Source organism: Podarcis gaigeae (genome assembly GCF_964106915.1).
Source record: "Podarcis gaigeae genome assembly, chromosome: 6".
NCBI lineage: Eukaryota > Metazoa > Chordata > Lepidosauria > Squamata > Lacertidae > Podarcis > Podarcis gaigeae.
Genome location: NC_139682.1, coordinates 91409167 through 91434099, shown reverse-complemented (window position 1 = coordinate 91434099; position 24933 = coordinate 91409167). Strand labels below are relative to the sequence as shown.

General features: G+C 46.1%; 1 protein-coding gene across 1 annotated transcript in view; it reads left to right on the top strand.

Moving 5' to 3' along the window:
- The window catches only part of CACNA1E (calcium voltage-gated channel subunit alpha1 E), a 360381-nt gene that overhangs the window by 225548 nt on the left and 109900 nt on the right, over positions 1-24933 (top strand). The window contains exons 15-22 of the mRNA XM_083745793.1: positions 239-370; positions 1486-1558; positions 5274-5391; positions 6573-6640; positions 12814-12911; positions 18319-18375; positions 20497-21066; positions 24889-24928. Of these exons, the coding sequence (XP_083601919.1) occupies positions 239-370; positions 1486-1558; positions 5274-5391; positions 6573-6640; positions 12814-12911; positions 18319-18375; positions 20497-21066; positions 24889-24928 (1156 nt within the window). The remainder of the gene's footprint in view (positions 1-238; positions 371-1485; positions 1559-5273; positions 5392-6572; positions 6641-12813; positions 12912-18318; positions 18376-20496; positions 21067-24888; positions 24929-24933) is intronic.

The following is a 24933-nucleotide window of genomic DNA, read 5'->3' as shown; positions in this document are numbered from 1 at the left end:
GTTTTTTCTCCTAAAATGTTCCCTGAGCAAATGTTACCCCCACTTTTCCTTGTGTCACCCTGTTGTTCCTCCTTGTTCCATCAACAACCCAGTTTCCCTGTCCCATTTATAACCTGTACTGTTGATAGCGTTTAATTCACCTGGCTAAGTAGCTAAACAATGAAAAATAAATTGGACAACACTGATCAAATAATGGAAGCTTTAGGAAGCATGCTACAGTAACATCTGGATTTTCCAGGTATTGGGCTTCCTTGAGGAATTTGGTGGTCTCACTGATGAGTTCTATGAAGTCTATTATCAGCCTCCTCTTCCTCCTTTTCCTCTTCATTGTAGTCTTTGCCCTGCTTGGGATGCAGCTCTTTGGTGGCAGGTAAGTAGATGGCCAGGCCATGTTTGCTTGTTTTTGAAATGCCGACCAGTATATCAGAATATTTCATAAAGGTGCCTCACTAGCTTTCACCAGATTGTTTATCCATAAAGCTACTTGCTTCTTCTCAAGCACCCTAAGGCAATTGCTTGCTTTATTCCTCCAACTTATAGTGGCCTAGTTGTACTTAGTGCTTTTTTTCTGAGGGGACGCGGGGGGGGGGCGCATACCCCTAAACAGTTTGTGAATCTAAGTTTGGCCTCATTGAGGGGCAATATTTCAATATCAGTAGGAAAATGAGAGTACCCCCCAAAAAAAATTTTTATAGAAACAACAGCACTGTTCCTACTGATTTCTGGAGAGAATTACATGCCTTGGTTACATGCGTTCTCTGTGTCTGTAGGTTTTTGCTGCACAGGCATTGAATTAACTCATCGCTGCAGAATTTGGCTTTCCTAAGAAATGTTCCACCTCACTTTTTTATTGCCTTCACTCCTGTAGAGAAAGACTTTAAAATGTGTAGGCCAGGCATAGGCAAACTCAGCCCTCCAGATGTTTTGGGACTACAATTCCCATCATCCCTGACCACTGGTCCTGTTAGCTAGGGATCATGGGAGTTGTAGTCCCAAAATACCTGGAGGGCCGAGTTTGCCTATGCCTGGTGTAGGCCATGTATATGATCCCAGGAATGCAGTGCTAGATCTGGACAGTGCTATCAGGGACCAGGAGGTGGAACTGAGGGTCTTGCACAAATCCCTACTGTTCTCTGTGGCTCCTGTTGCTGAATCTTGTTCGTCTTTTCTACTATTTGCTCTTAACTTTCCCTCCATTCTGCCACCTTGTTCCACGTGCAAAAAATACATAGAGAATTATATTGAATCTTGAATCTTGGTTGCAGAATAGAGTATACAAAGTAGATAAACATGTGCAGGAGAGTGGGATGCAGAAATACACACCACTTTCATCATATCTATGTGGAAATTACCAAAATGACAGTAGCAGGAGACGAGATAGAGGGGAGGACAAGGAGGCTGGGTAAATTAATCTGCTGGTGGGCCAGAAGAAGAAGCTTGTTATAGCTTGTTTTTTGTTTGTTTGTTTGTTTTACTTCTTTACAGATTTAATTTTATGGATGGGACTCCTTCTGCAAACTTTGACACCTTCCCTGCAGCCATCATGACAGTTTTCCAGGTATAACTCTGGGGGCGAGGAGCCTGCAGCTGAAGAAATGAGCTCAGATGCCTGGGTCCTTTAGTAATGCTTCTTGTTTAAGTAGTCAGCTGTGATTCAGGGCAGGTGATAGGAGAGACACGAGGCAGCCTCTGAAAATGGTAATCAAGTTCTCACCCTTCCCGTCAGCAATGTGTAGTGCAGCTTAGTGTGGGGAAATGATGTCCAGGTCAAAATATAAAATTCCATGTTTGCTATGTGAGCAAAGGGTTAAGACGCATGGAGTTGCCTGTATATTCCTAGAGGGCACTTTTGTGAGGCCACATCCTCTGCTTGCCCAGGAAGGAAGGAACATAATCCTTATTCTCCCACCTGAGAAACACTCTCTTTCTCATCACACAGCCTTAGGGGTAGGATGCACTGTCTGTGCTCTTCCAAGCACAGGTGCCATCTTTGATCTGAACCATGTGTTTTGTAATCTAGAAGTACAGTGGTACCTCAGGTTACATACGCTTCAGGTTACATACTCTTCAGGTTAAGAACTCCGCTATCCCAGAAATAGTGCTTCAGGTTAAGAACTTTGCTTCAGGATGAGAACAGAAATCGTGCTCCGGCGGCTCAGCGTTAGCAGGAGGCCCCATTAGCTAAAGTGGTGCTTCAGGTTAAGAACAGTTTCAGGTTAAGAACGAACCTCTAGAACGAATTAAGTACTTAACCTGAAGTACCACTGTATATTTTGCCTGACTTGTTTTACTGCCATTTTAAGTTGGGTCTGCAGCTTTATGTAAGCAAACAATATTTTTATGTCTTTGCATTAAGGACTTTGATGTTGTTATTTATGCAGAGGGATAAATAAATGGGAAGGTTCTATCTGCCGGAGGCAACCTGGATAATTACAGAAAGCTACAGAAAGTTTGGTCCCAAGTTTCCATGTGAATGTTGCAAAGGATGGTATATTTTTAACTCTGCCAAACTAGATGCTAATTTTACTCAAGTGTGTAAGTGGAAGGATAATTGATAAATAATATATACCATCCTGCCTCTCAAAGCCATCCCAACACTTAGCTCATGTCCTAACATCATTAAATGATGCATTTCCCAGTCCCTACGAGACAACCACATAGGGACGCGGGTGGCGCTATGGGTTAAACCACAGAGCCTAGGACTTGCCGATCAGAAGGTCGGCGGTTCGAATCCCCGCAATGGGGTGAGCTTCCATTGCTTGGTCCCTGTTCCTGCCAACCTAGCAGTTCGAAAGCACATCAAAGTGCAAGTAGATAAATAGGTACCGCTCTGGTGGGAAGGTAAACGGCGTTTCCGTGCGCTGCTCTGGTTTGCCAGAAGTGGCTTAGTCATGCTGGCCACATGATCCAGAAGCTGTACACCGGCTCCCTTGGCCAATAAAGCGAGATGAGTGCCGCAACCCCAGAGTCGGTCACGACTGGACCTAATGGTCAGGGGTCCCTTTACCTTTACGAGGCAACCACAGGCAGAGAAATTGTACTACGCATAGAAGAGTAATGTGTAATATCATGTGCACTTTCTGTGGAGAAGGCTGTCTTGCAACCAATCTGGTGGCCCTCACTCATCACTCATCTGTAGAGGTGTGTTGTTCTGTAACAACCCTAAGTGGATGTTTTACACAGGTCAAGAGCAACCCCAGAAAGAACAAAAACTTACTGATGTGTGAGGAGCTCTTTTGAAGCAACCCTGCATACTTAACTTGTGTGAAAAAAAGGTAAAGGTAAAGGACCCCTGACAGTTAAGTCCAGTCACAGGCGACTCTGGGGTTGCGGCGCTCATCTCGCTTTACAGGCCAAGGGAGCCAGTGTTTGTTGACTAAAGCTGCTTCTGGCGAAACCAGAGCAGCGCATGGAAACGCCGTTTACCTTCCTGCTGGAACAGTACCTATTTATCTACTTGCACCTTTTGACGTGCTTTCGAACTGCTAGCTTGGCAGGAACTGGGACCGAGCAACGGGAGCTCACCCCGTCGCGGGGATTCGAACCTCCAGTCTTCTGATCGGCAAGCCCAAGAGGCTCAGTGGTTTAGACCACAGTGCCACCCGCATGTGTAACATCCCTCAAATCTGTCCTGAAATCTTCATATATGGTATGGTTAATGCTACTTCAACCACCTCCTGACCAGAGTAGCCACTCATAATCTCTTGTCATTTCAGAGTACCTCTGTTAAAATAGCCTTTCTTTCACTTCTCTGATGCTGTCACCCATTGACTTCAGTTTCTGCAGTGGCTCCCTTTTGCTTTGACATTCTCCATGCCTCATTCACTCACCATATTCACATTATTCTATCTTCCCCTAATTCTGTGCTCCATAGAAGCGCCTCTCCTTTCCTTTCCTTTCCTTTCCTTTCCTTTCCTTTCCTTTCCTTTCCTTTCCTTTCCTTTCCTTTCCTTTCCTTTCTCTTTCTTCTGAATCTCCCACAGCACTTACACACCTGGCTGGAACAGTCTAGCCTTCTCTGCTGAGAGGGATGTGTCCTCTCTTTCCCTTTAAATGAATCCTTTCTCAAAAATAACTCCTTGAACCAAAGCTTTCAAGGAACACCACCTTGACATTGCAAAGACTCCTAATGAGAGCGAACTCTTCACTGTCTCTTCCTCAGTGCCAAGGTACACAGCCAAACCCTCTGGACCATATTTTGAAAGTGTGCCGGAGGACAGGATAGGGGGCTGTTCAGTTGCACAAGTTGAAGTCTGCTGTGTGAGCAGAACAGTAGAACTGGATATAAACCAGGCTGGACTTTGGTAATCTTTGGCGGTATGGCGCCCTGAGCGAGGCCAAATTTGGTGTCCCCAAACAGATCTTCTCAATGATGGATCTTCTTAATTTTGTGTCCCCTTGGCCCAGCACTCTGTGCAGGGGAACCACCTACTGGCATGTACTGGAAACTGTGTTTGTACTTTTTCTTTTTTATTTGGGAGGACCATTTGGAAATTAGAGTTTCCCCCATCTGCAGCCTGAAGTTGTTCAGTGCAGCTGATTCTGTAGTTTTAGCTCCCAGCATTCTTTTATTGTGTCTATGTGTGGCGCTGTGGGTTAAACCACAGAGCCTAGGACTTGCTGATCAGAAGGTCGGCGGTTCGAATCCCCATGACGGGATGAGCTCCCATTGCTCGGTCCCTGCTCCTGCCAACCTAGCAGTTCGAAAGCACGTCAAAGTGCAAGTAGATAAATAGGTACCGCTCGGGCAGGAAGGTAAACGGTGTTTCCATGCACTGCTCTGGTTCGCCAGAAGCGGCTTAGTCATGCTGGCCACATGACCCGGAAGCTGTACACTGGCTCTCTCAGCCAATAAAGCGAGATGAGCACCACAACCCCAGAGTTGGTCACGACTGGACCTAATGGTCAGGGGTCCCTTTACTTTACTTTTTATTCTTTTATTGGGCTTTTATTTGCCCCCACTTCCAACCCGTCTTTTCTAAATTAGGCAGTAAGATAGTAAGGCCTCTGAGGAAGGACTGTACCCCTTTTTACAGTTCTGACTATTCTTTTGCCTTATTGTTATATAAGAAAGGCAGAATTTGGGGCCAAGGAAAAATGGATGGTTGGTTAGATGAAGGAAGGAAAAGGTGCCTTCCTTCTTTATTTCATTCCTTCCTTTTTTTCCCTTTGTGTCATTTGTTTCAGTGACTTAGTAGGCTCTCCGTAACTGAAACATCCTCTTCTGAAGTGTAAAATAAGGACGCTGTTATAAGAGCTGCTTGTTTGTTTAGATTTTGACAGGGGAAGACTGGAATGAAGTGATGTACAATGGAATTCGCTCCCAAGGTGGCGTCAGCTCAGGAATGTGGTCGTCCATCTACTTCATCATCCTCACACTTTTTGGAAACTGTATCCTTCCTATTGCTCTGCCATGATGGTGGTTCTGATGTGATATTTTGTAAATTTCAGCACCATGGAGAGAAGTAGCCTGAGAACACTTCTGTCAATGTTGCTGCATTTTCTTGGATTTTTAGGGTCAAAGAGGAACTGCATTACCAATCTCTACACCAGGGGTCAGAAACCTTTTTCAGAAGGGGGCCGGTCCACTGTCCCTCAGACCTTGTGGGGGGCCGGACTATATTTTGAAAAAAAATAATGAATGAATTCTTATGCCCCACGAATAACCCAGAGATGCATTTTAAATAAAAGGACACATTCTACTCATGTAAAAACATGCTGATTCCTGGACCGTCTGCAGGCTGGATCGAGAAGGCGATTGGGCCGGATCCAGCCCCCAGGCCTTAGATTGCCCAGCCATGTTCTACACCATGGTTTGTTTGTACCAAAGTGTTGCCATGGTCGGCTGCAAAACAGGAGGGGATGGGAGGAAGAGTTGCAATTTCTCCCCAGGCAATTTTTCTAATCCATTTTTTTAATCTCCCACTAGGAGAAAAAAATTTCCTTTGTAAAAGTAGCAGGAGAGGCCTAATTTAAAAAATAAGAATACTTGGAGGGGGAGGGTTATGTATTCCCCACCCTCCTCCATCTCCCTTGATCCAGAAGTTGAATTTCAGTTTTTAAAAGCTCTGTGGCGACTGATAATGCATCTCCTGGCATCTTGTCTAGTTTGAATTTTATCTTGACTTGCTGTTTGGCCCAAATGACTGTCCTTTTAGTCATAAGCAGCCCATCCCCTTAACTTTGCCATAGTCCTGAGTCTAGGCACCAAGAGACACTAGTAGAAGTGGTCCTGTGTTTGAAATCATAGCCCTTGCATAGGTGAGGCTGTTATCATTTTTCTGTGGTTGGCAGGATCCCATGCCAAACTGACGATATTTGAAGGAAAGATATAAAAGGAAGATCACATGGGATATAACCACATCATTTTGCTAACTTTCTAGATTGGTATAGTGAAGACACAGAAAACTCCCCTATGATCATGTGAGAGTCCATCTTTCAACCTGTCCTGGTGCAGTATAGGTCCCTAATATGGGGGGGGGGCATTATCCTCTTCTACAAGGCAGGAATGTCTGCATGATGTCTATCCATCTGGTCTAATCGGATGCTTCATTCACCCTCAACTCTTTTAGATACCCTGCTTAATGTTTTCTTGGCCATTGCTGTGGATAACCTAGCTAATGCGCAGGAGCTGACAAAGGTAAATCTAGACTTCTTTGGGAAAAGCCACTTTAGCTCCATCCAGACTGTAATATGTTCTTAGTGAGGCGGATATAATTTTGATGGGACACGATTTGAGCCCCTGCTCACCAGAGCAAAACCACAGAAGATACTGAGTGGCAAGTCCTCACTCTGGAATATGTGAGATTGTTTTTAAAAATACAGACCATTGGTCCATCTAGGCCAGCGTTACCTATATTGACTGGCAGCGAGTATTAAAAATGATAATAGATTACCACGGAAAACAACCCAATTAAAAAAGAAAATAAAGATTTAAAAGAAAATAAAGCAGCAAAGATCCATGTAAACAACATAGGGCAAACAAGCAGTTAAAAGCATCCCTAAAGTTCCAAGGGAGAGGTGCCCCCACAAAGGAGGCCCTGTTCCTAGTTTTTTCTCACTGCCTTGAATTCCCAGTACCTATTATTTTCCCTCACTGATTAAATTTCTGTGAGATGTGACTGGCCAATTCTTTCTGCAACCACAGCAAAAGCAACTGACATGCCTGGTTGAGTTTTGTTTTTGATCTCTCAACCTTTCCCTGAGACAGGAGGGCTTGTGGGGCTTGTGCAGGAGAATTTGCCAAGGGATCGTTTCCTTTCAGGGCCAAACCGGGCACAACACCATTCATGAAATGACCATTTCTGCAAATGGCTTCTTAAAAGTAAATTGCTGGGGTGGGGCCCCAAGCCAGATGGCAATCCTAACTAGTGTGGAGGATGGGAGGCTACTGTGGTCCTGAGGACCTCACCAAAGTCTGGAGCCAGGGTGGTGTAGTGGTTAAGAGCAGTAGACTCATAATCTGGTGAACCAGGTTCGCTTCCCTGCTCCTCCACATGCAGCTGCTGGGTGACCTTGGGCCAGTCACACTTCTCTGAAATCTCTCAGTCTCACTCATCTCACAGAGTGTTTGTTGTGGGGAAGGAGGGAAAGGAGATTGTTGGCTGCTTTGAGACTCCTTAGGGTAGTGATAAAGCGGGATATCAAATCCAAACTCTTCTTCTTCTTCTGATCTGGATTTTTCCACACTTCTTTTTTAAAAGCCTTTCACACAATTGCTAATTGCATGTATGGCATTGCATCTACTTTGGCCCTCAGATTACCTGTTTGATGGCAACGATCATTCCGTTTATTACAAAGGTCAGGGTTTATTACAGTCAGTGCTCTGAAAGCACCGTGCCCCAAATGTTATTTGTTTTCCTCCAAATCCTCTGGTATCTGACAGTGGAACAGTTATCATTAACTAACAATTATGAGTTGGGGCCATGCCAAGGAAGGCTTCACTGGGAATTGGTGTGTGACGGTGTTCCAGGAAACCACACGGGTTACAGTGAGCTAGCTAAGCAACCGGGCCGGTTCCCGCTCTCAGAGTGGGAATGGAATGATCCTGTTCCATATCTCCCATTTCCAGCACAGATTCATCAACTTGTACTTCCTGGACTCCAAGCAAGACTCTCCAGTGCAAATGTATCTCTGACATGGCTAATGTGGGTGTAATAGAGCGTAGTAATCGATGGTGTTGTCTAATTTAACTCTGAAGCAGACAAATACACATCTCCCCAGCAGGAGAGAGAGAGGGCCCCCCACAGTATTTTGTGCCCACATAATTAATAAAAATGACACCTAGAAGGAAGTGGAAGCAGAATGGTGGCAGTAACTTGCCTAATTCAGAAGTAAGCTGTAAATATACCAGCTGCATTGCTCCGAGAATCATCTTGAGGTGTGTGACTCAGTTCTAGCTGACCTACAGAAACAAGCACTGCTGAGGCAAAGCAGGGCAGATTTGGTAAGGTTTGGTAGGACCTCAGCTCCTCTAGTGAAGTCAAGGAAAGGAGGCAATGCTGGTTGGCTAGGTTATCTCCCCACCCAGTGATGAGCAGGGCTCCTCTGGTCAGATGGGAAGACAGAGTAGAAGGTCTCCCTCTGGTGATGGAAGCTAGAAGCAGCTGCCCTTAGCTCTGAGGGGTCAGAGACCCTGAGACTGTGGCACTCAGAGGTGTTTGGAGGAAGAGTGGGGTGTAAGTGTGATAAACGATAATAATAACTTCAGAGGTGAAAGTAAATGCAACCTCCTTTCCAGGCCAAAGGACAGGGCCCACCCTGTTCCCAGGGAGTAACGCAACTTACAAGAAGCTCCCTGTTCAGATAATGTTTGCTATATGTGTATCCATGAGTGAGCAGTCCTATTTAGGGTCCACTCTGCTCACCCCGAAAAGCAAGAGGGACTAGAAAAGGTGCCCTAAACAGAGTCTGCCTCCCGTTCCCCCCTGACTGGATTACCATGCCCAGTGGGGTCACCACCCAGTGGTTGTAAAAGACAATTGAAATTTGGAACATGGAATATACGGACTTTGTTGGATAACACAGATAATGAGCATCCTGAATGCAGAACTGCCATCATTGTGCTGAAAATGCTTTTCAGAGCTTAAGAACGGCCCTGCTGGGACAGACCAAAGATCCATCTAGCTCAGCCACTGGTTTCCAACAATGCCCATCCAGTTATTACTGGGAAGCCCAGAATGGAGCATGAAGGCAACAGCTCCTTCCTGCTGTTATACCCACCCACACATGCAATTATCTAGTGATAAGGAACTTTCAGGCCACAAACAGGGAAATATTGTATGTCTATCATTGCAAAAATCCAGTTGAGAGGCTTATTCTCCATTTGTCTAATCTGCTTTTAACTCCCTCTAATCCTCTAGTGGTCATCACCGTATCTTGTACAGCAAATTCCATAAATCAATTAGGAAGAGTGTGAAGTGTCCTGAGCCTGCTGCCAGTTGGGTGACACACACACACAAACACAACTTCAACTTCTTGTTCTTTGCAAAAGAAAAGCTGGCTCATGATCAGTTTCTAGCTTCAAAAACAACCGCAGGAATCTCCAAAGCCTGTAAACAGAGATGACAGTGAAATGTCCATTTGTTTATTGAGTTCCATTTGTGAATTGCTTTGATTTAACAATAACACATAAAACAATAAAAATTCCTTCCAGTAGCACCTTAAAGACCAACTAAGTTAGTTCTTGGTATGAGCTTTCGTGTGCATGCACACTTCTTCAGATACAGGTTTCTGAAGAAGTGTACATGCACACGAAAGCTCATACCAAGAACTAACTTAGTTGGTCTTTAAGGTGCTACTGGAAGGATTTTTTTTTTTTTGTTTTGACTATGGCAGACCAACACGGCTACCTATCTGTAACTGAAACATAAAACAATTTCAGATATAGAACAGTTCAGATTAAATGCTGGCGCAACCTGGGATTTAAAAGAAGCAAACTCCACTTAAAAGGCTTGTTGAAGAAGACGATTAAGACCACATCTGCCTGATATGTAATGGGAGGCAATTTGAATTGGCAGCTGCCTCCATGAATGTGACTTACTTCCAAGTATTCATGCTTGGGACTGAGGTCTTGGGACTTAGAAGTCAGTTCCAGTGTAGTCACCTTCATGTGATGCTGTGTTGTCAAGATTTTTAAAAGCTTTAACTTCAAGAATTTGATTCCAAAAACAACTGGTTTCAGCTCGAAATTGGAGTCATAAGTGGTTCCACAGAATAATAATAAAAAAATCCTTCCAGTAGCACCTGGAGGCAGTGAGAGATTTTACTTTCTTGGACTCCATGATCACTGCAGATGGTGACTGCAGTCATGAAATTAAAAGACGCCTGCTTCTTGGGAGAAAAGCAATGACAAACCTAGACAGCATCTTAAAAAGCAGAGACATCACCTTGCCGACAAAGGTCCGTATAGTAAAAGCTATGGTTTTCCCAGTAGTGATGTATGGAAGTGAAACCTGGACCATAAAGAAGGCTGATCGCCGAAGAATTGATGCTTTTGAATTATGGTGCTGGAGGAGACTCTTGAGAGTCCCATGGACTGCAAGAAGATCAAACCTCTCCATTCTGAAGGAAATCAGCCCTTAGTGCTCACTGGAAGGACAGATCCTGAAGCTGAGGCTCCAATACTTTGGCCACCTCATGAGAAGAGAAGACTCCCTGGAAAAGACCCTGATGTTGGGAAAGATTGAGGGCACAAGGAGAAGGGGACGGCAGAGGATGAGATGGCTGGACAGTGTTTTCGAAGCTACCAGAATGAGTTTGACCAAACTGCGGGAGGCAGTGGAAGACAGGAGTGCCTGGCGTGCTCTGGTCCATGGGGTCACGAAGAGTTGGACACGACTAAATGACTAAACAACAACAGCAGCAAGCACCTTAGAGACCAACTAAGTTTGTTATTGGTATGAGCTTTCATCTGCATGCACACTTCACGAAAGCTCATACCGATAACAAACTTAGTTGGTATCTAAGGTGCTACTGGAAGGAATTTGTTTGTTTGTTTGTTTTGACTATGGCAGACCAACATGGCTACCTACCTGTAACTAGAACTCTGGTTCCACAGGTCTCATCTTGCTCTGTGGTTACCTCTCTGATAATTCTGTTCGTGAAAGTTGGATGTGATTTTCAGTCTTATAACTAGGGGTTCCTGGGTTGCAAACTGGAAATGCACAGTGTCCCTTTGAATTCCAGGATGCACCGAGGAACAAGGCACCCATAGCTTTCCTGGGCTCTGCTGTCTGCTCCATTTTCCTGCCTGCTCTAGCAAACAGTACTTAAGCTGTTTAACAGAGCACTTGGAGAGCAGTGGTGGTGTGATAGATGGGAAAAGCCTGTTACATCTGTGAATTTAAAGTGACCATGTAGACCTCTGTGTTGCAGCCTGGCAGCTGCTCTTATAACAAAGCTCATAACATGTGAGAAAATAGTAAATTCTGCTATGTTCCCTTTTAACCAGCTCCTTTGTCTTTTATTTGGGATAAATAAGGTATACTATTCATTGTATCGAATTGTAGATTTCAACGGAAGTCTTATAAAGTTCAACGAAAATAGCAGAAGACCCAGTGGATCAGTTCATTCTATAGTCAGTTCATGCATAAGGTCCATACATGTATAAGTGTCTATTCCACCTGTCTGTTCATAGGGTCCAATAATCCATGTGAAGAGTTGTTACAGTTCCACAGAATCCTTTCACAGAGTCTAAGACAAGGATTTCCGGAATATTAGCCTTGTTTCGCCATCCTAGGCTTCATCAGTAGTCCAGGCTCATATGTAATATGAACTGACTATAGAATGAATGACCGCTCCCCGCTTAAAACGGGGGGCGCCCTTTGTGTGGATGCGTGCAGCCCCTAGATCTGGAGCGGCTCCAACAGCATAGGCTTGGCTTTGCCTTCCCTCAGGTGGGATACCTGGAGGTCTCCGCCTACCTCAGTCAGTTGTCCAATCCCCCCCAGGGGAAGCGTTGCCAGGGAAACCAGGCCAGGTAAGGGGAGGGATTACCTGCCCACACAATAGAGGGTGGATCTTAATTGGTAATCCTCACTTGGCTCCAGAGCTTCTCCCACCCTACCCACCCTCAGTTAATGTCTTCTTTTGCAGGTTAATTTTTCTTCGCAGGTTTTGCAGGTTAACTTTTCTTCACAGGTATGTGGGCGCTGCTACGTAAAGGTCGCTGTTAAAGAGCCGGAAAGGAATTTCCCTGCATTGGCAGGTTTCGCCTTTCCCGTAGCAAAACGTCACAACTTTGGCGGTATCAGGCCTTGGGCGGAATCCTTTAGTCCATCTTCCTCTTTGCGGCGGCGATACCAGGGTTCCCCATTAAAGGGGTTTCTGAAGGGAGGCTTTGACCATATGCCGAAAGGTCGTCATTGCTCTACCCTGCGGCGGCGTAACGGGGGCGGCTATCTCCAGAGCCAGCCCATCCCCCCCCCCACACACTGGATAACCCTGAAGATCCCTAGGTCCCCGGCTGGGGACTGGGGAGGGAGAACGCCCAATGCCTGAGCCAAGGTCTACCCACATTTGAAATTTAATAAAGTTGTGGCCAATTTAATCCCATAGCACGTTGTCGTTATTCCACATGACAGGGGGACCGCGCGGGATCTGGGGACTCCGCCTGTCCACGCAATGAACTGATCCGCTGGGTCTTCTGCTTTTTCCGTTGAACTTTATAAGACTTCCCTTGAAATCTACAATTTAATGCAATGAATAGTATACCTTATTTATTCAAAAGTACAGCTGGTTATGTTTTGTGTGTTTATTGAGTATGTTTCATGTAACCATAGGTTTGTTGTTGTTGTTTTTTTATTTATTTAGGATGAGCAGGAGGAAGAAGAGGCTTTTAATCAGAAGCACGCCTTGCAGAAAGCCAAGGAAGTCAGTCCAATGTCCGCTCCCAACATGCCTGCTATAGAGTGAGTGGCACCCTCTCCTCACCCCCTAAAAACTTGTTATGGTCATGCCGATTGCATTCACATTCGAAAGAAAGAGAAATCCCTCTGTAGAGCCTAAAGCAAATTTGGTGGTTGCCGCTCAGGTGAAAAATCTGAGAGGTTTCAAGGAAAGCCAAAATATTGTTTAGTTGAGGTTTCTGCATTTTTCATGTGGCTTCTGCGCATCCTTAGGCTACCACTAGAAAGGAAAATATGGAGTTGATTTGGAGGTTCCTCTTCAGGTGATGCACTTGAGAAACCTTGTGGAAACTCAATGAGGTTTGATCAGAAGAGCAACATTTTCCCAAAAGGTTATTGCATATTCTTAGCACTTTGCAGACACCTCAGCAGTGTCAAACTTGCAAGCATTTGTGCAAAGCTAGGAGGGGAGGGATGCAGGAAAGTAGCACACTTAGCATCACTGATTCATAGGGCTGGAAGAGTTTAGATTGTTAAAAGCAGTGTGAAAACGAAAACGTTCTTAGTTCATCAAGTTGTTAGGAAGGTTTTCTCCATTCCAACACCAGCATCTTTAAAAAAGGGGGGGAGAGATTTGCTCCATCATTAAGGAAATTGATCCTAATCATTTCCACCTAGAACAGGGGTAGGCAACCTAAGGCCCGGGGGCCGGATCCGGCCCAATCCCCTTCTCAATCCGGTCCGTGGATGGTCCAGGAATCAGGAATCTCTGGGTGATTTGTGGGGCCTGCCTGGTGTTTTTACATAAGTAAAATGTGTCCTTTTATTTAAAATGCATCTCTGGGTTATTTGTGGGGCATAGGAACTCATTCATTTCCCCCCAAAAAAAAATATAGTCCTGCCCCCCACAAGCTCTGAGAGACAGTGGACCGGCCCCCTGCTGAAAACGTTTGCTGACCCCTGAACTAGAAGGACTTCAGTGAAGCAGCACCACTAAATATTTTTCAAATTCGCTTTGCAGCATTTTTATTACTGCTTCAAAGGTGAAGTGCATAGCTGTCAACCTTCCCTTTTTTTTGCGGGAAATTCCCTTATTCCAGCGCCATTTCCCGCTGCTATCCCGGATTGTTAGATATCCCGTAGACTGTCCCCGGGACAGGTGAGGCTACTGATCCCTTATTTTGGAGGCTGTTGATCCCTTATTTTCAAATCTGAAAGTTGACAGCTATGGTGGAGTGATCTACTCCACCACAGGTCTAGCTAATTACATCTTCTCAACCCTCACGCTTCTTCCCAAAGATACTCTTAATTCCAGCATTTCCCCTGTGCCCTAGAGGCATGAAGCATTAGAGGCAGCAGGTTAGCAGCAGGACATATTTGATGCTGCAGACCTGGAACCTTGTTTTTGGCTTCCCCAGCTCACAGCTGATGTAAAAATATTTGCATCCCATAAGTAGACTGCATCACGTGCTACTTTGCAGAGTAGCATCCCTTTCCCACCAGGGCCACTGAGGCTAGATATGCAATACAATCTGGCTTACAAGAGTGAAATGAGGACATTCTCACAGGCGGGGGAGGGGGAGCCAGAAGGGAGAAGCTGTGTGGGGGCAACTCTCCCACCCCAATAACATATGAATGGGCTCGGGGTCTCTCTGTGTTGGGTTGAAATAAACGACAGACGAGTAGTGGTGTCATCTGGGAGGCATCTCTCGAGCATGTCTTGGGGAGTCCCTTTTATTGAATATTACAGCATTGCCACATATGTGCTTGTTGCTGAGTACAAAGCAAAGGTTACATATAGGTATTAATCACTGATAGATTAAAGGCTGAGAAAGGGAGCACAAAACTAGACAGGCATGAAAACCTCCTAATTAAATTATAACTGGTGATTAATAGAACAAGACCTAAAAAAATTACTTAATGATTGATAATGTAAGACTTAAAAGGACATATCAGTCACGTTCCATAGATGTGATCAACTATGCATTAAGAACAGGTCAGAGTGCCATGTTTATGTGAACTAACTGTGAACTGAACATCCTAGGAAGATTTCAGCTTGGAGCGGTTTGTGCAGAAAGATGTGCAGAAACAAATACTTTCCTTCATCTCTGGACAAAGTATTTAGGCCTGCTCTCTGGCTAAAGCCTGCACATGGTGGCTGCTGCCAAATGGAAAGCCATTGGGATGGAACAATTCAATGTACCCTCGGGAAAGGTGTGATCCCATTTAAAGGAATCCTATATGATCTAGTAGATTTGACAAGCAAACATGTCGAGAGAAGGGTAAAAAAGAGGGACTTAGAGACCAAGTTCTAGGTCAGGGGTCAGGGGTCAGCAACCTTTTTCAGCAGGGGGCCAGTCCACTGTCCCCTCAGACCTTGTGGTGGGCTGGACTATATTTTGAAAAAAAATAATGAACGAATTCCTATGTCCCACAAATAACCCAGAGATGCATTTTAAATAAAAGGACACATTCTACTCATGTAAAAACACGCTGATTCCCGAACCGTCCGCAGGCCGGATTTAGAAGACGATTGGGCCGGATCCGGCCCCTGGGCCTTAGTTTGCCTACCCATGTTCTAGCTCTTGGGAACTGGGTGGAGAGCCAAAACTTCAAGTGGGGGTTGGGATACGCAAAAGCTCCCTTGTCTTATGAGAAGCTCTGAACAATGGCAGTGAAGGAAAGCTGGTCAATTCTTGGCTGCAGCAGCAGAAGTCCCAGAAGTAACAAACATCCCAATCAAATGTTCCACAGCTATGCTAGAGTAAGGGTGCTTGCATGCTGAAAAGTACGACACATTGGATGCTGATATATGAAAGGATCGGAATGTCTGCATCTTGGTGTGTGTGGGCCTGGATATGGGGAGTGCTGGCCACAAGGATTTGGCGCATGGTGATAGTCTTGGGTGCCCACAAGCCTCCATCTCTGGTGCAAGGGAGTGTTCCCAGGTGGGTCAGTTCTTTAGTGAATCCTGCTAATTCACCCTCTGTGCATTTTTATTTGCATGTTGGAGGCCTGGATTCTCAAATTTTCAGAAACGTTGTGGTTTCTGCTTTTGATGTCTTCATTCTATGGTTCTCCACTATTCATGCTATCAAAGGTGTTGGTAGGGGCTTGATTATTCTCCAGTGGCTGCACTCCTTCCATGTCTTCTGTATTCTTACATTTCCAGAATGGGTAGGTTGGAGCCGCAGCCAAGTAGCCAACCACATTACTCCCATAACTTCAAAACCGGGCCTATTTCCATTTCACATATCTTTTCAGTTCAAATTGTCTGCCAGAGAACCCCTGTACGTCTATCACAAAGTTCCAGTGCACTGTAGAGTATTCTGGAACGTGCTCTAAGAGCACACTGCTCATCCAAAACATGAACTTGGACTACTGCAATGCACTCTACCTGGGGCTACCTTTGAAGGTGACTTGGAAACTGCAATTAATCCAGAATGCAGCAGCTAGACTGGTGACTGGGAGCAGCTGCCGTGACCATATAACACTGGTCCTGAAATATCTTCATTGGCCCCCAGTATGGGACGCAGGTGGCGCTGTGGGTTAAAGCCTCAGCGCCTAGGACTTGCCGATCGAAAGGTCGGCGGTTCGAATCCCTGCGGCGGGGTGCGCTCCCGCTGCTCGGTCCCAGCGCCTGCCAACCTAGCAGTTCGAAAGCACCTCCGGGTGCAAGTAGATAAATAGGGACCGCTTACCAGCGGGAAGGTAAACGGTGTTTCCGTGTGCGGCTCTGGCTCGCCAGATGCAGCTTTGTCACGCTGGCCACGTGACCCGGAAGTGTCTTCGGACAGCGCTGGCCCCTGGCCTCTTGAGTGAGATGGGCGCACAACCCCAGAGTCTGGCAAGACTGGCCTGTACGGGCAGGGGTACCTTTACCTTTACCTTTATGTTTCCGAGCACAATTCAAAGTGTTGGTGCTGACCTTTAAAGCCCCAAATGGCCTCGGTTCAGTATACCTGAAGGAGCGTCTCCACCCCCATCGTTTAGCCCAGACACTGAGGTCCAGTGCCGAGGGCATTCTGGCGGTTCCCTCACTGCGAGAAGCCAAGTTACAGGGAACCAGGCAGAGGGCCTTCTCGGCAGTGGCGCCCGCCCTGTGGAACGCCCTCCCACCAGATGTCAAAGAGAACAACAACTACCAGACTTTTAGAAGACATCTGAAGGCAGGCCTGTTTAGGGAAGCTTTAAATGTTTGATGTATCACATTATTTTAATATTTTTTGGAAGCCGCCCAGAGTGGCTGGAGAAGCCCAGCCAGATGGGCGGGGTATAAATTAATAATAATGATGATGATAATAATGATAATGATAATGATAATGATAATCATAATCATAATCATAATCATAATCATAATCATATTACAACTTAAAAACAAGATTAAAATACAACATTAAAACATTGAAACATTAAAACATTAAAATGCAGCCTCATCACAGGAGGAGAAAGGAAAAAAGAAAGAGGGGGAGGGAATCAAATTGACTCAAAGCCAAAGGCCAGGTGGAACAACTCTGTCTTACAGGCCCTGCGGAAATGAATAGGTAATGAAGGAAAGACCATACATGGTATAATTCGTATTATGTTGTCACTTTAGATTGGAGGAAATTTATGCATATGTACTGCTTTAACAGATAACAGCTATGTATATTAAGCAGGCCCCACCCTTTTAGACTTGCTCAGCTTTTGGAGAGTGATCCCACTGAGCCATTCTTGCTAGCAATAAACACCTTTTGTTTTCTCACCGCCCAGATCTCTTTACCAGCATTGCTACTGGCCGTCCTTATCTTGAAATGCTGGGGATCACCTCAGGTTTCAGGTGGGCAGAGGCATACACCCTCCCTCTGAGCTTTGACCCTCGGCACACACAGCTCTCTGTGCATATAAGCAAGTGTAGAGCAATTGTTTTCAAGTAGCTGATACAGTGGTGCCCCGCAAGACGAATGCCTCGCAAGACGAAAAACTCGCTAGACGAAAGAGTTTTCCGTTTTTTGAGGTGCTTCGCAAGACGAATTTCCCTATGGGCTTGCTTCGCAAGACGAAACGTCTTGTGAGTTCTTGCGAGTTTGTTTCCTTTTTTTTTAAAGCCGCTAAGCCGCTAATAGCCACTAAGCCGCTAAGCCGCTAATAGCCACTAAGCCGCTAAGCCGCTAATAGCCGTGCTTTGCAAGATGAAAAAACCGCAAGACGAAGAGACTTGCGGAACAGATTAATTTCGTCTTGCGATGCACCACTGTATTTTGTATACTGGCCATTTCCTAGCTGTGCAGAAGAGGATACCCTCTGCTCTCCTGTGTTCATATTTAATGTCCTGTACTTGAGTGAGGCGTGGATTATGAATGACATCTGTGCACAAGTGTTAGAGCACCCCCTGGCTCTCTGTTTGAGCATCTGTGGAGTTGTACGCCCTGGGAGTGCGGAGACTGCGTGACAATGTCATAGACTGAACCCATGCGTTTTTCTTCCCCAGAAGAGACAGGAGGAGGAGACACCACATGTCGATGTGGGAACCGCGCACCAGCAACCTGTATGTGTGCATGTGACTGCTTGTTGTGAGAGGTTTTGTGTGTGTACGTGAAAGACTTGCTTTGTGAGGTTTGTGTGTGTGTGTGTGTTAGCTTGTGTTTGTGTCGTGTGAATATGTATGTAGGTGCGAACCAACCCCCTGTGAATTAGTGTGGGCCTATAATTTGTGCGTGTTATATTTGTACAAGTGTGTGTGTGTGTTCGTTCGCATTGTGTGCCTCTGGGTGGTGGTGCGATGTGTACCTAGGAAGCATCTTAACATCACTATCAGGGTGTGCGTATGTGTGTACATTTCTACACAAACACACACACATTTCTCTATGTATATTTGTGTAGGCAAAATTAAGTTGTACTCTGTGGGTGTGGGTGCTTGCTGACATGTGTCAAGCAGTATGTGTGTGTGTTTTGTGTGTGTATGTATGCCTGCGTTGGTACGTCTGTCTGTTCACAGTGTTCCAGTCTGCAGTTTTTACAATATTTTATAAACCCAACAAAACACTCTGCAGACAGGCATTCTCGTGACAGAAATCTCACTGGAGCTTTAAGTCCCTTTGGAATACCCTATCAAGAGAAACGGCCATGAGACTAGATGAACATTACATGCCAGAAATGATGGATAGGTCAGTCAGTACAGAATGAAGCTCTCAATTTTAGGATCATGGGTTCAAGCCCCACGTTGGGCAAAAGTTTCTTGCCTTCCAAGGGCTAGATGGCTCTCGTTCTCCTTTCCAACTCCACAATTCTACGCAGAGAGTTTAGCTTTGTGAGTGATGGCACACCTTCACTAAAAACGCTCAAGCCCCCAGAAACTCAAAGCCAGAATCTGGGAATATTGGGCAGTTTGATTCTCTGTGCATTTACTCACAAGTAAGTTGCCCTTTGTGCCATGGAGAATCAGTTTGAATGGGAGCCTTAGTAGGTGGGGGTGGTAACAAGAGATGAGAGGCACTGCTCAGCTCTCAAGATAAGACTTTGGGTCTCTAACTGGTCTGGGGTGGACTTTGCTCCCAAGTCCCGGTGCTGAGCAGCTAGACCAGGCTTCCTCAACCTCGGCCTTCCAGATGTTTTTGGATCAACTCCCATGATCCCTAGCTAGCAGGACCAGTGGTCAGGGATGCTGGGAATTGTAGTCTCAAAACATCTGGAGGACCGAGGTTGAAGAAGCCTGATCTAGACATAGTGGTTTAACTGAGGCTTGGCACTGCATGCCTCCCCTTTCGCTGTCCCTGCCTGCACCCAGAGCATGGGTCCCACTGCCCTTCCTTCCCCTGCTGGCTGATCCTCACCCCCTGCAGAGCCGTAATGGAAATGTCCCATTTGCCTTCTAGATGGGCCGGCTCGGTCTGGCCCCTGTTCTTTCACGCAACAGCACACAAACGAACATGGCTGTTTGCACATGTTTCCTTGCTCAACTGAACTGCAGATTTATTTAAAATTAACGTACAAGCAGACTGATGCCATGTACTTAGGCTATATGATGGGGGCGGGGGCAGGTAAAGGGATCCCTGACCTTTAAGTCCGGTCGCGGACGACTCTGGGGTTGTGGCACTCATCTCGCTTTACAGACCGAGGGAGCCGGCGTTTGTCCGCAGACAGTTTTTTCGGGTCATGTGGCCAGCAGGACTAAGCCGCTTCTGGCGAACCAGAGCAGTGCACGGAAACGCCATTTACCTTCCCGCTGGAGTGGTACCTATTTATCTACTTGCACTTTGGCATGCTTTTGAACTGCTAGGTTGGCAGGAGCAGGAACTGAGCAACGGGAGCTCACCCCATCACAGGGATTGTTAAAAAAAGATGCTTCTTTGTCTTGGTGATTGTGTCCTGTTTCTTTATGTGCATTCCCTGTCGCTTGGGACATGTGGGGTGGGGCGGTTTCTAGTTATCTGTGGATCTCATACACGTGGGCCTGATTCTCTCCAGATCCTGCAGATGGTGTGATTTTCGAAGGGCTGAGAAATTCCATTGGCTGGGCTGTCTATTTGTGAAATTCAGGGGAGCAGAGAATCAAGTCTCCGTATGTGATGTCTGAATGGTGGCAGGTGCATGCTGTATGTATTGGTTTGTATTCTTGTGTTTCTGGCAGGGTGCAGGTGGACTGAACCCCTTTGTTTTCCTTTCCCAGGAGGGAGAGGAGAAGGAGGCATCATATGTCTGTGTGGGAACAGCGGACCAGCCAGCTGCGCCGCCACATGCAGATGTCCAGCCAGGAGGGCATAAACAAGGACGACCCTTCTCTTCTCAACCCTCATGCCAATGCTTTTCGGAGGAGAAGGCTGCTGGAGAACAGCGGCCTCGAAAAGAACGAGGAGGAGAGGACGGAAAGGTCAGAGCGGGCAAACGAAGAAGGGCCGGCCTTGCAAATCCCAGGTTCCAATCCCTGCCCAGGCAGCAAGGAAGACCAGAAGAGCGCGTGGCACCACAAATCCTTCCACGGGAACTGTGATCTGAACGAGCAGGAAGGCGGAGCGAGCGTGACCTTTGAGGACAGGGCCCGGCTCAGGCAAAGCCAGAGGCGTAGCCGACATCGCAGGGTGAGGACGGAAGCCAAGGAGAACAGGTCAGCCAGCCAAGAGGCCGGCCCCGAAGCGGTCAGCCCCGCAGAGGGAGAGCAGAACCAGGAGCAGAAGAAGAACGAGGAGGAAAAGGAGGGCTTGATCGAAAAGGAGTCGGTGGTTGGCGAGGAGCTGAAAAGGTAAGGTGCGCAAGGGAAAACCAAGAACACTCACGTGGGGAGTGATATATAATGAATTGAAAAAGATGTTTAAAATAACGTTTGTAAAAACAAACAAACCCAGAAGTCATTAATGGGCCATGCTGGATCATCATTGGGTGGTGGGCAATGAGAATTTTTACACGTTCAGATGATGTAGGAATTACAGCAGTATTAGCTTGGCCATAGAGTGTGCAAACTGCTGTTTTGGCGTGAAGTAGCTGTCAAGTTGGCTGAAAGCCAGAGCCAAACCACCTGGCACAGAAAACAAGAGGCAGGGGGAAAGTGCTAGGACTGAAGAGAACATGATAATTCATCTGCAATTTTTATATATATATTAAAAAATCAGATATTTTTATTGTCCCATAACAAATAAAGTACAACAAAAACATCTCTCTCTCTCTACAATGCAGAAGCACATGTGGAATTTTTTCTTAAAGCTGGCAGGCTTATATTATTATAAATCTGTCTTTTGTGTATGAGTCTTTTCTCTTTTGAATTCTCGGCTTGTTTCTTTGTGTGCTAGTTGAATTACTTTCAGAGAATATAATGCTGCTCTGTGCGGTTTGACACCTTCCCCCCCCCCCCTTTTGGCACCTCTTTCTAAGCAAAGTTACACAAACACCTTTTTAGTTGGCCATGAAAACAGTGCCCTCTCAGATTCCTAATTATTGCAATGGCCATGCTACACGTTGCAAGCAATACTTTTTCGCTGCCCGGAGATGCAGGGATGGAAAGTGTGATAGATGGATCTGTGTATTTGTTCTTCTCAACAAGCAGCAGCGCCGTCAAACAAAGCTGCTGAACACAGACTCAAATACGCAGCCACCCCCATCTCCTCTTTCCCTTCTCAGCTGTTGCGCCTGTCGATTATGTATGCTGCAAACCCATTGCTGGCCCCTAAGACATGTTGCTGCCTGAGCAGGGCCAGCAAATGCCCCCGTCCATCAAGCCAAGGTGCCCAGTTACCGTGCATGGGACACGGCTGGTGCTGTGGCCTAAAACCACTGAGCCTCTTGGGTTTGCCAATCATAAGGTTGGTGGTTCGAATCCCCGAGTGAGCTCCCGTTGCTCTGTCCCAGCTTCTGCCAACCTAGCAGCTCGAAAGCACACCAGTGCAAGTAGATAAATAGATTCCACTGTGGCGGGAAAGTAAACGGCGTTTCTGTGCACTCTGGCTTCCATCACGGTGTCCCGTTGCGCCAGAACCGGTTTAGTCTTGCTGGCCACATCACCCAGAAAACTTTATGTGGACAAATGCCGCCTCCCTCAGCCTGAAAGAGATGAGTGCCACAACCCTATAGTCACCTTTGACTGGACTTAACCATCCAGGGTTCCTTTACCTTTACCTTGCCCAATTACCCAAGGCCGGGCAAGTTATTTTGGTACACAAGGCCAGAAATTCCACATGCATCAACCCCAGTCTCTGGCAGTCAGTGAGGAAAGTTCATTAAGAATGTACAGTGGTACCTCGGGTTAAGTACTTAATTCGTCCCGGAGGTCCGTTCTTAACCTGAAACTGTTCTTAACCTGAAGCACCACTTTAGCTAATGGGACCTCCCGCTGCTGCCGCGCTGCCAGAGCACAATTTCTGTTCTCATCCTGAAGCAAAGTTCTTAACCTGAAGCACTATTTCTGGGTTAGCGGAGTCTGTAACCTGAAGCGTATGTAACCTGAAGCGTACGTAACCTGAGGTACCACTGTAGTGAGTTGTTAAGACTATTTAATAAGGGCTGAAGGAACCAGAATGGTTTCTGAAGCCATTGTCCTAAAAGCCTCCTCAGTCTCTGAGCCTCACCTGGCAAGCTTCTGAGCAGTTGGAGCTGACAAACTGATATTAGCAGCTTTCCCTCAAATCTGAATTCTAGAGTTCAGTCAGGTCTGACCTTAAAGGATGGTCCTAGAATTTGGATCCTGGTCAGTTGGCTGGTTGCTTGCAGCACCCACAATTCACCAGCAATATACTATGAAGCAATATATTTTTAGGACCCTGGAGATCTTGAAAATGGCAAGTGAAGACAGGTAATGGAAGAGGATTCAGAAGTGGATGAGGTCTCCTCCCAGTTTTGTTTCTGGGACATTTTGCACATTCGCAGTACGTAAGATATACTACCATATATCTGGATTTTCCCAGACATAATTGGGATTTCAAAGGCAGAAATGATGTCCGGGGAAAATTTCAGAAATGTGGCGCTTTGTCCTGGATCTTAGGCAAGTCAATCGAAAGAAAGCTCAACAATTTTTGGGGCCTTTCTAAAAAATGTTCAACAACCTTCGGGGTGTCCTGGTTTTTACTTTCAGGTTACTTTTAATTTGATTTGTTGTATTCTATTCTAACAGACTAAAATTCAGCATTAACAACCCAAGCACTTAAGGGGGGGCGGTGACTGTTTTTCGATATATGCTTCTGTGTGGAATGATTGTTCCAATTTCTGAAATCAGGAGGTGTTAATTATTCTGGTTTTAATTAAGTTTGCAATCAAATGGTGTGAGCTGACTGCAGATGTGCCTAAAGTTTCTCGCTCTCCCCTCCTCTATTTTTAAACCAGCCCACAACTTTCTTTGGCAGCTGCTATATTTTAGGGGAGGGATGCGGGTGGCACTGTGGGTTAAACCACAGAGTCTAGGAGTTGCCGATCAGAAGGTCAGCGGTTCGAATCCCCGCGATGGGGTGAGCTCCCGTTGCTTGGTCCCTGCTCCTGCCAACCTAGCAGTTCAAAAGTACGAAGTAGATAAATAGGTACCGCTCCAGCGGGAAGGTAAACGGCGTTTCCCTGCGCTGCTCTGGTTCGCCAGAAGCAGCTTAGTCATGCTGCCACATGACCCGGAAGCTGTACGCCGGCTCCCTCGGCCAATAAAGCGAGATGAGCACCGGAACCCCAGAGTCATCCGCGAATGGACCTAATGGTCAGGGGTCCCTTTACTTTTACCTTTACCTTTATAGATTAGGGGCTGTGAGCAATGACATTCCCAGTTCAGATCTTACAGGGCAACCTTCGGGAAACCACATCAACCCCACCCCAATAGGAAAAAGAACAAGAAGCATGCCATAATAATTTTGCTCATTTGTTGTTACTTTTTTCTCCGCCGCAAACTAAGGCTGCATATATATATATATATATATATATATATATATACACACACACACACACACACACACACACCCTGCATTTAAATCACAGCCCTCTCGAGAATCCTGGGAGAGGTTATTTACACCAATTCCTAGATCCCTTAACAGAATATGGCTCTCAGGATTCTTTTCTGGGTGTGTAGGTGTCCTTTAAATACCGTATTTTTCGCTCTATAAGACGCACCAGACCACAAGACGCACCTACTTTTTGGAGGAGGAAAACAAGAAAAAAAATATTCTGAATCCCACAAGCCAGAACAGCAAGAGGGACCGCTGCGCAGTGAAAGCAGCAATCCCTCTTGCTGTTCTGGCTTCTGGGATAGCTGCGCAGCCTGCATTCGCTCCATAAGACGCACACACATTTCCCCTTACTTTTTAGGAGGGAAAAAGTGAGTCTTATAGAGCAAAAAATATGGTATATGGTTTGTACACCGCCTACCGCGACTACCCCTGTGGAGGTGTTTACACCACCTGCCAAACAGGATCCTGGCACATCTTGCAGAAGTTCTGCAAGCAGTGCTTTTGCAATGATTTGTGAGTTGGTGTATCTGGAAATGCTTTGGAAGCGTTATGTAAATGCTGTAGGCAATGTGTTTGTTCTCACTGCCCACCAGCCCAGTTTCTTGGTCTCTGCCACTTCCTCTCTGTGTGAGCTTGTCTTCTCCTCCATGTAGGACCAATGAAGCCCCAGCCAAAGATGCCGAGTTTGCAGCGGCCCC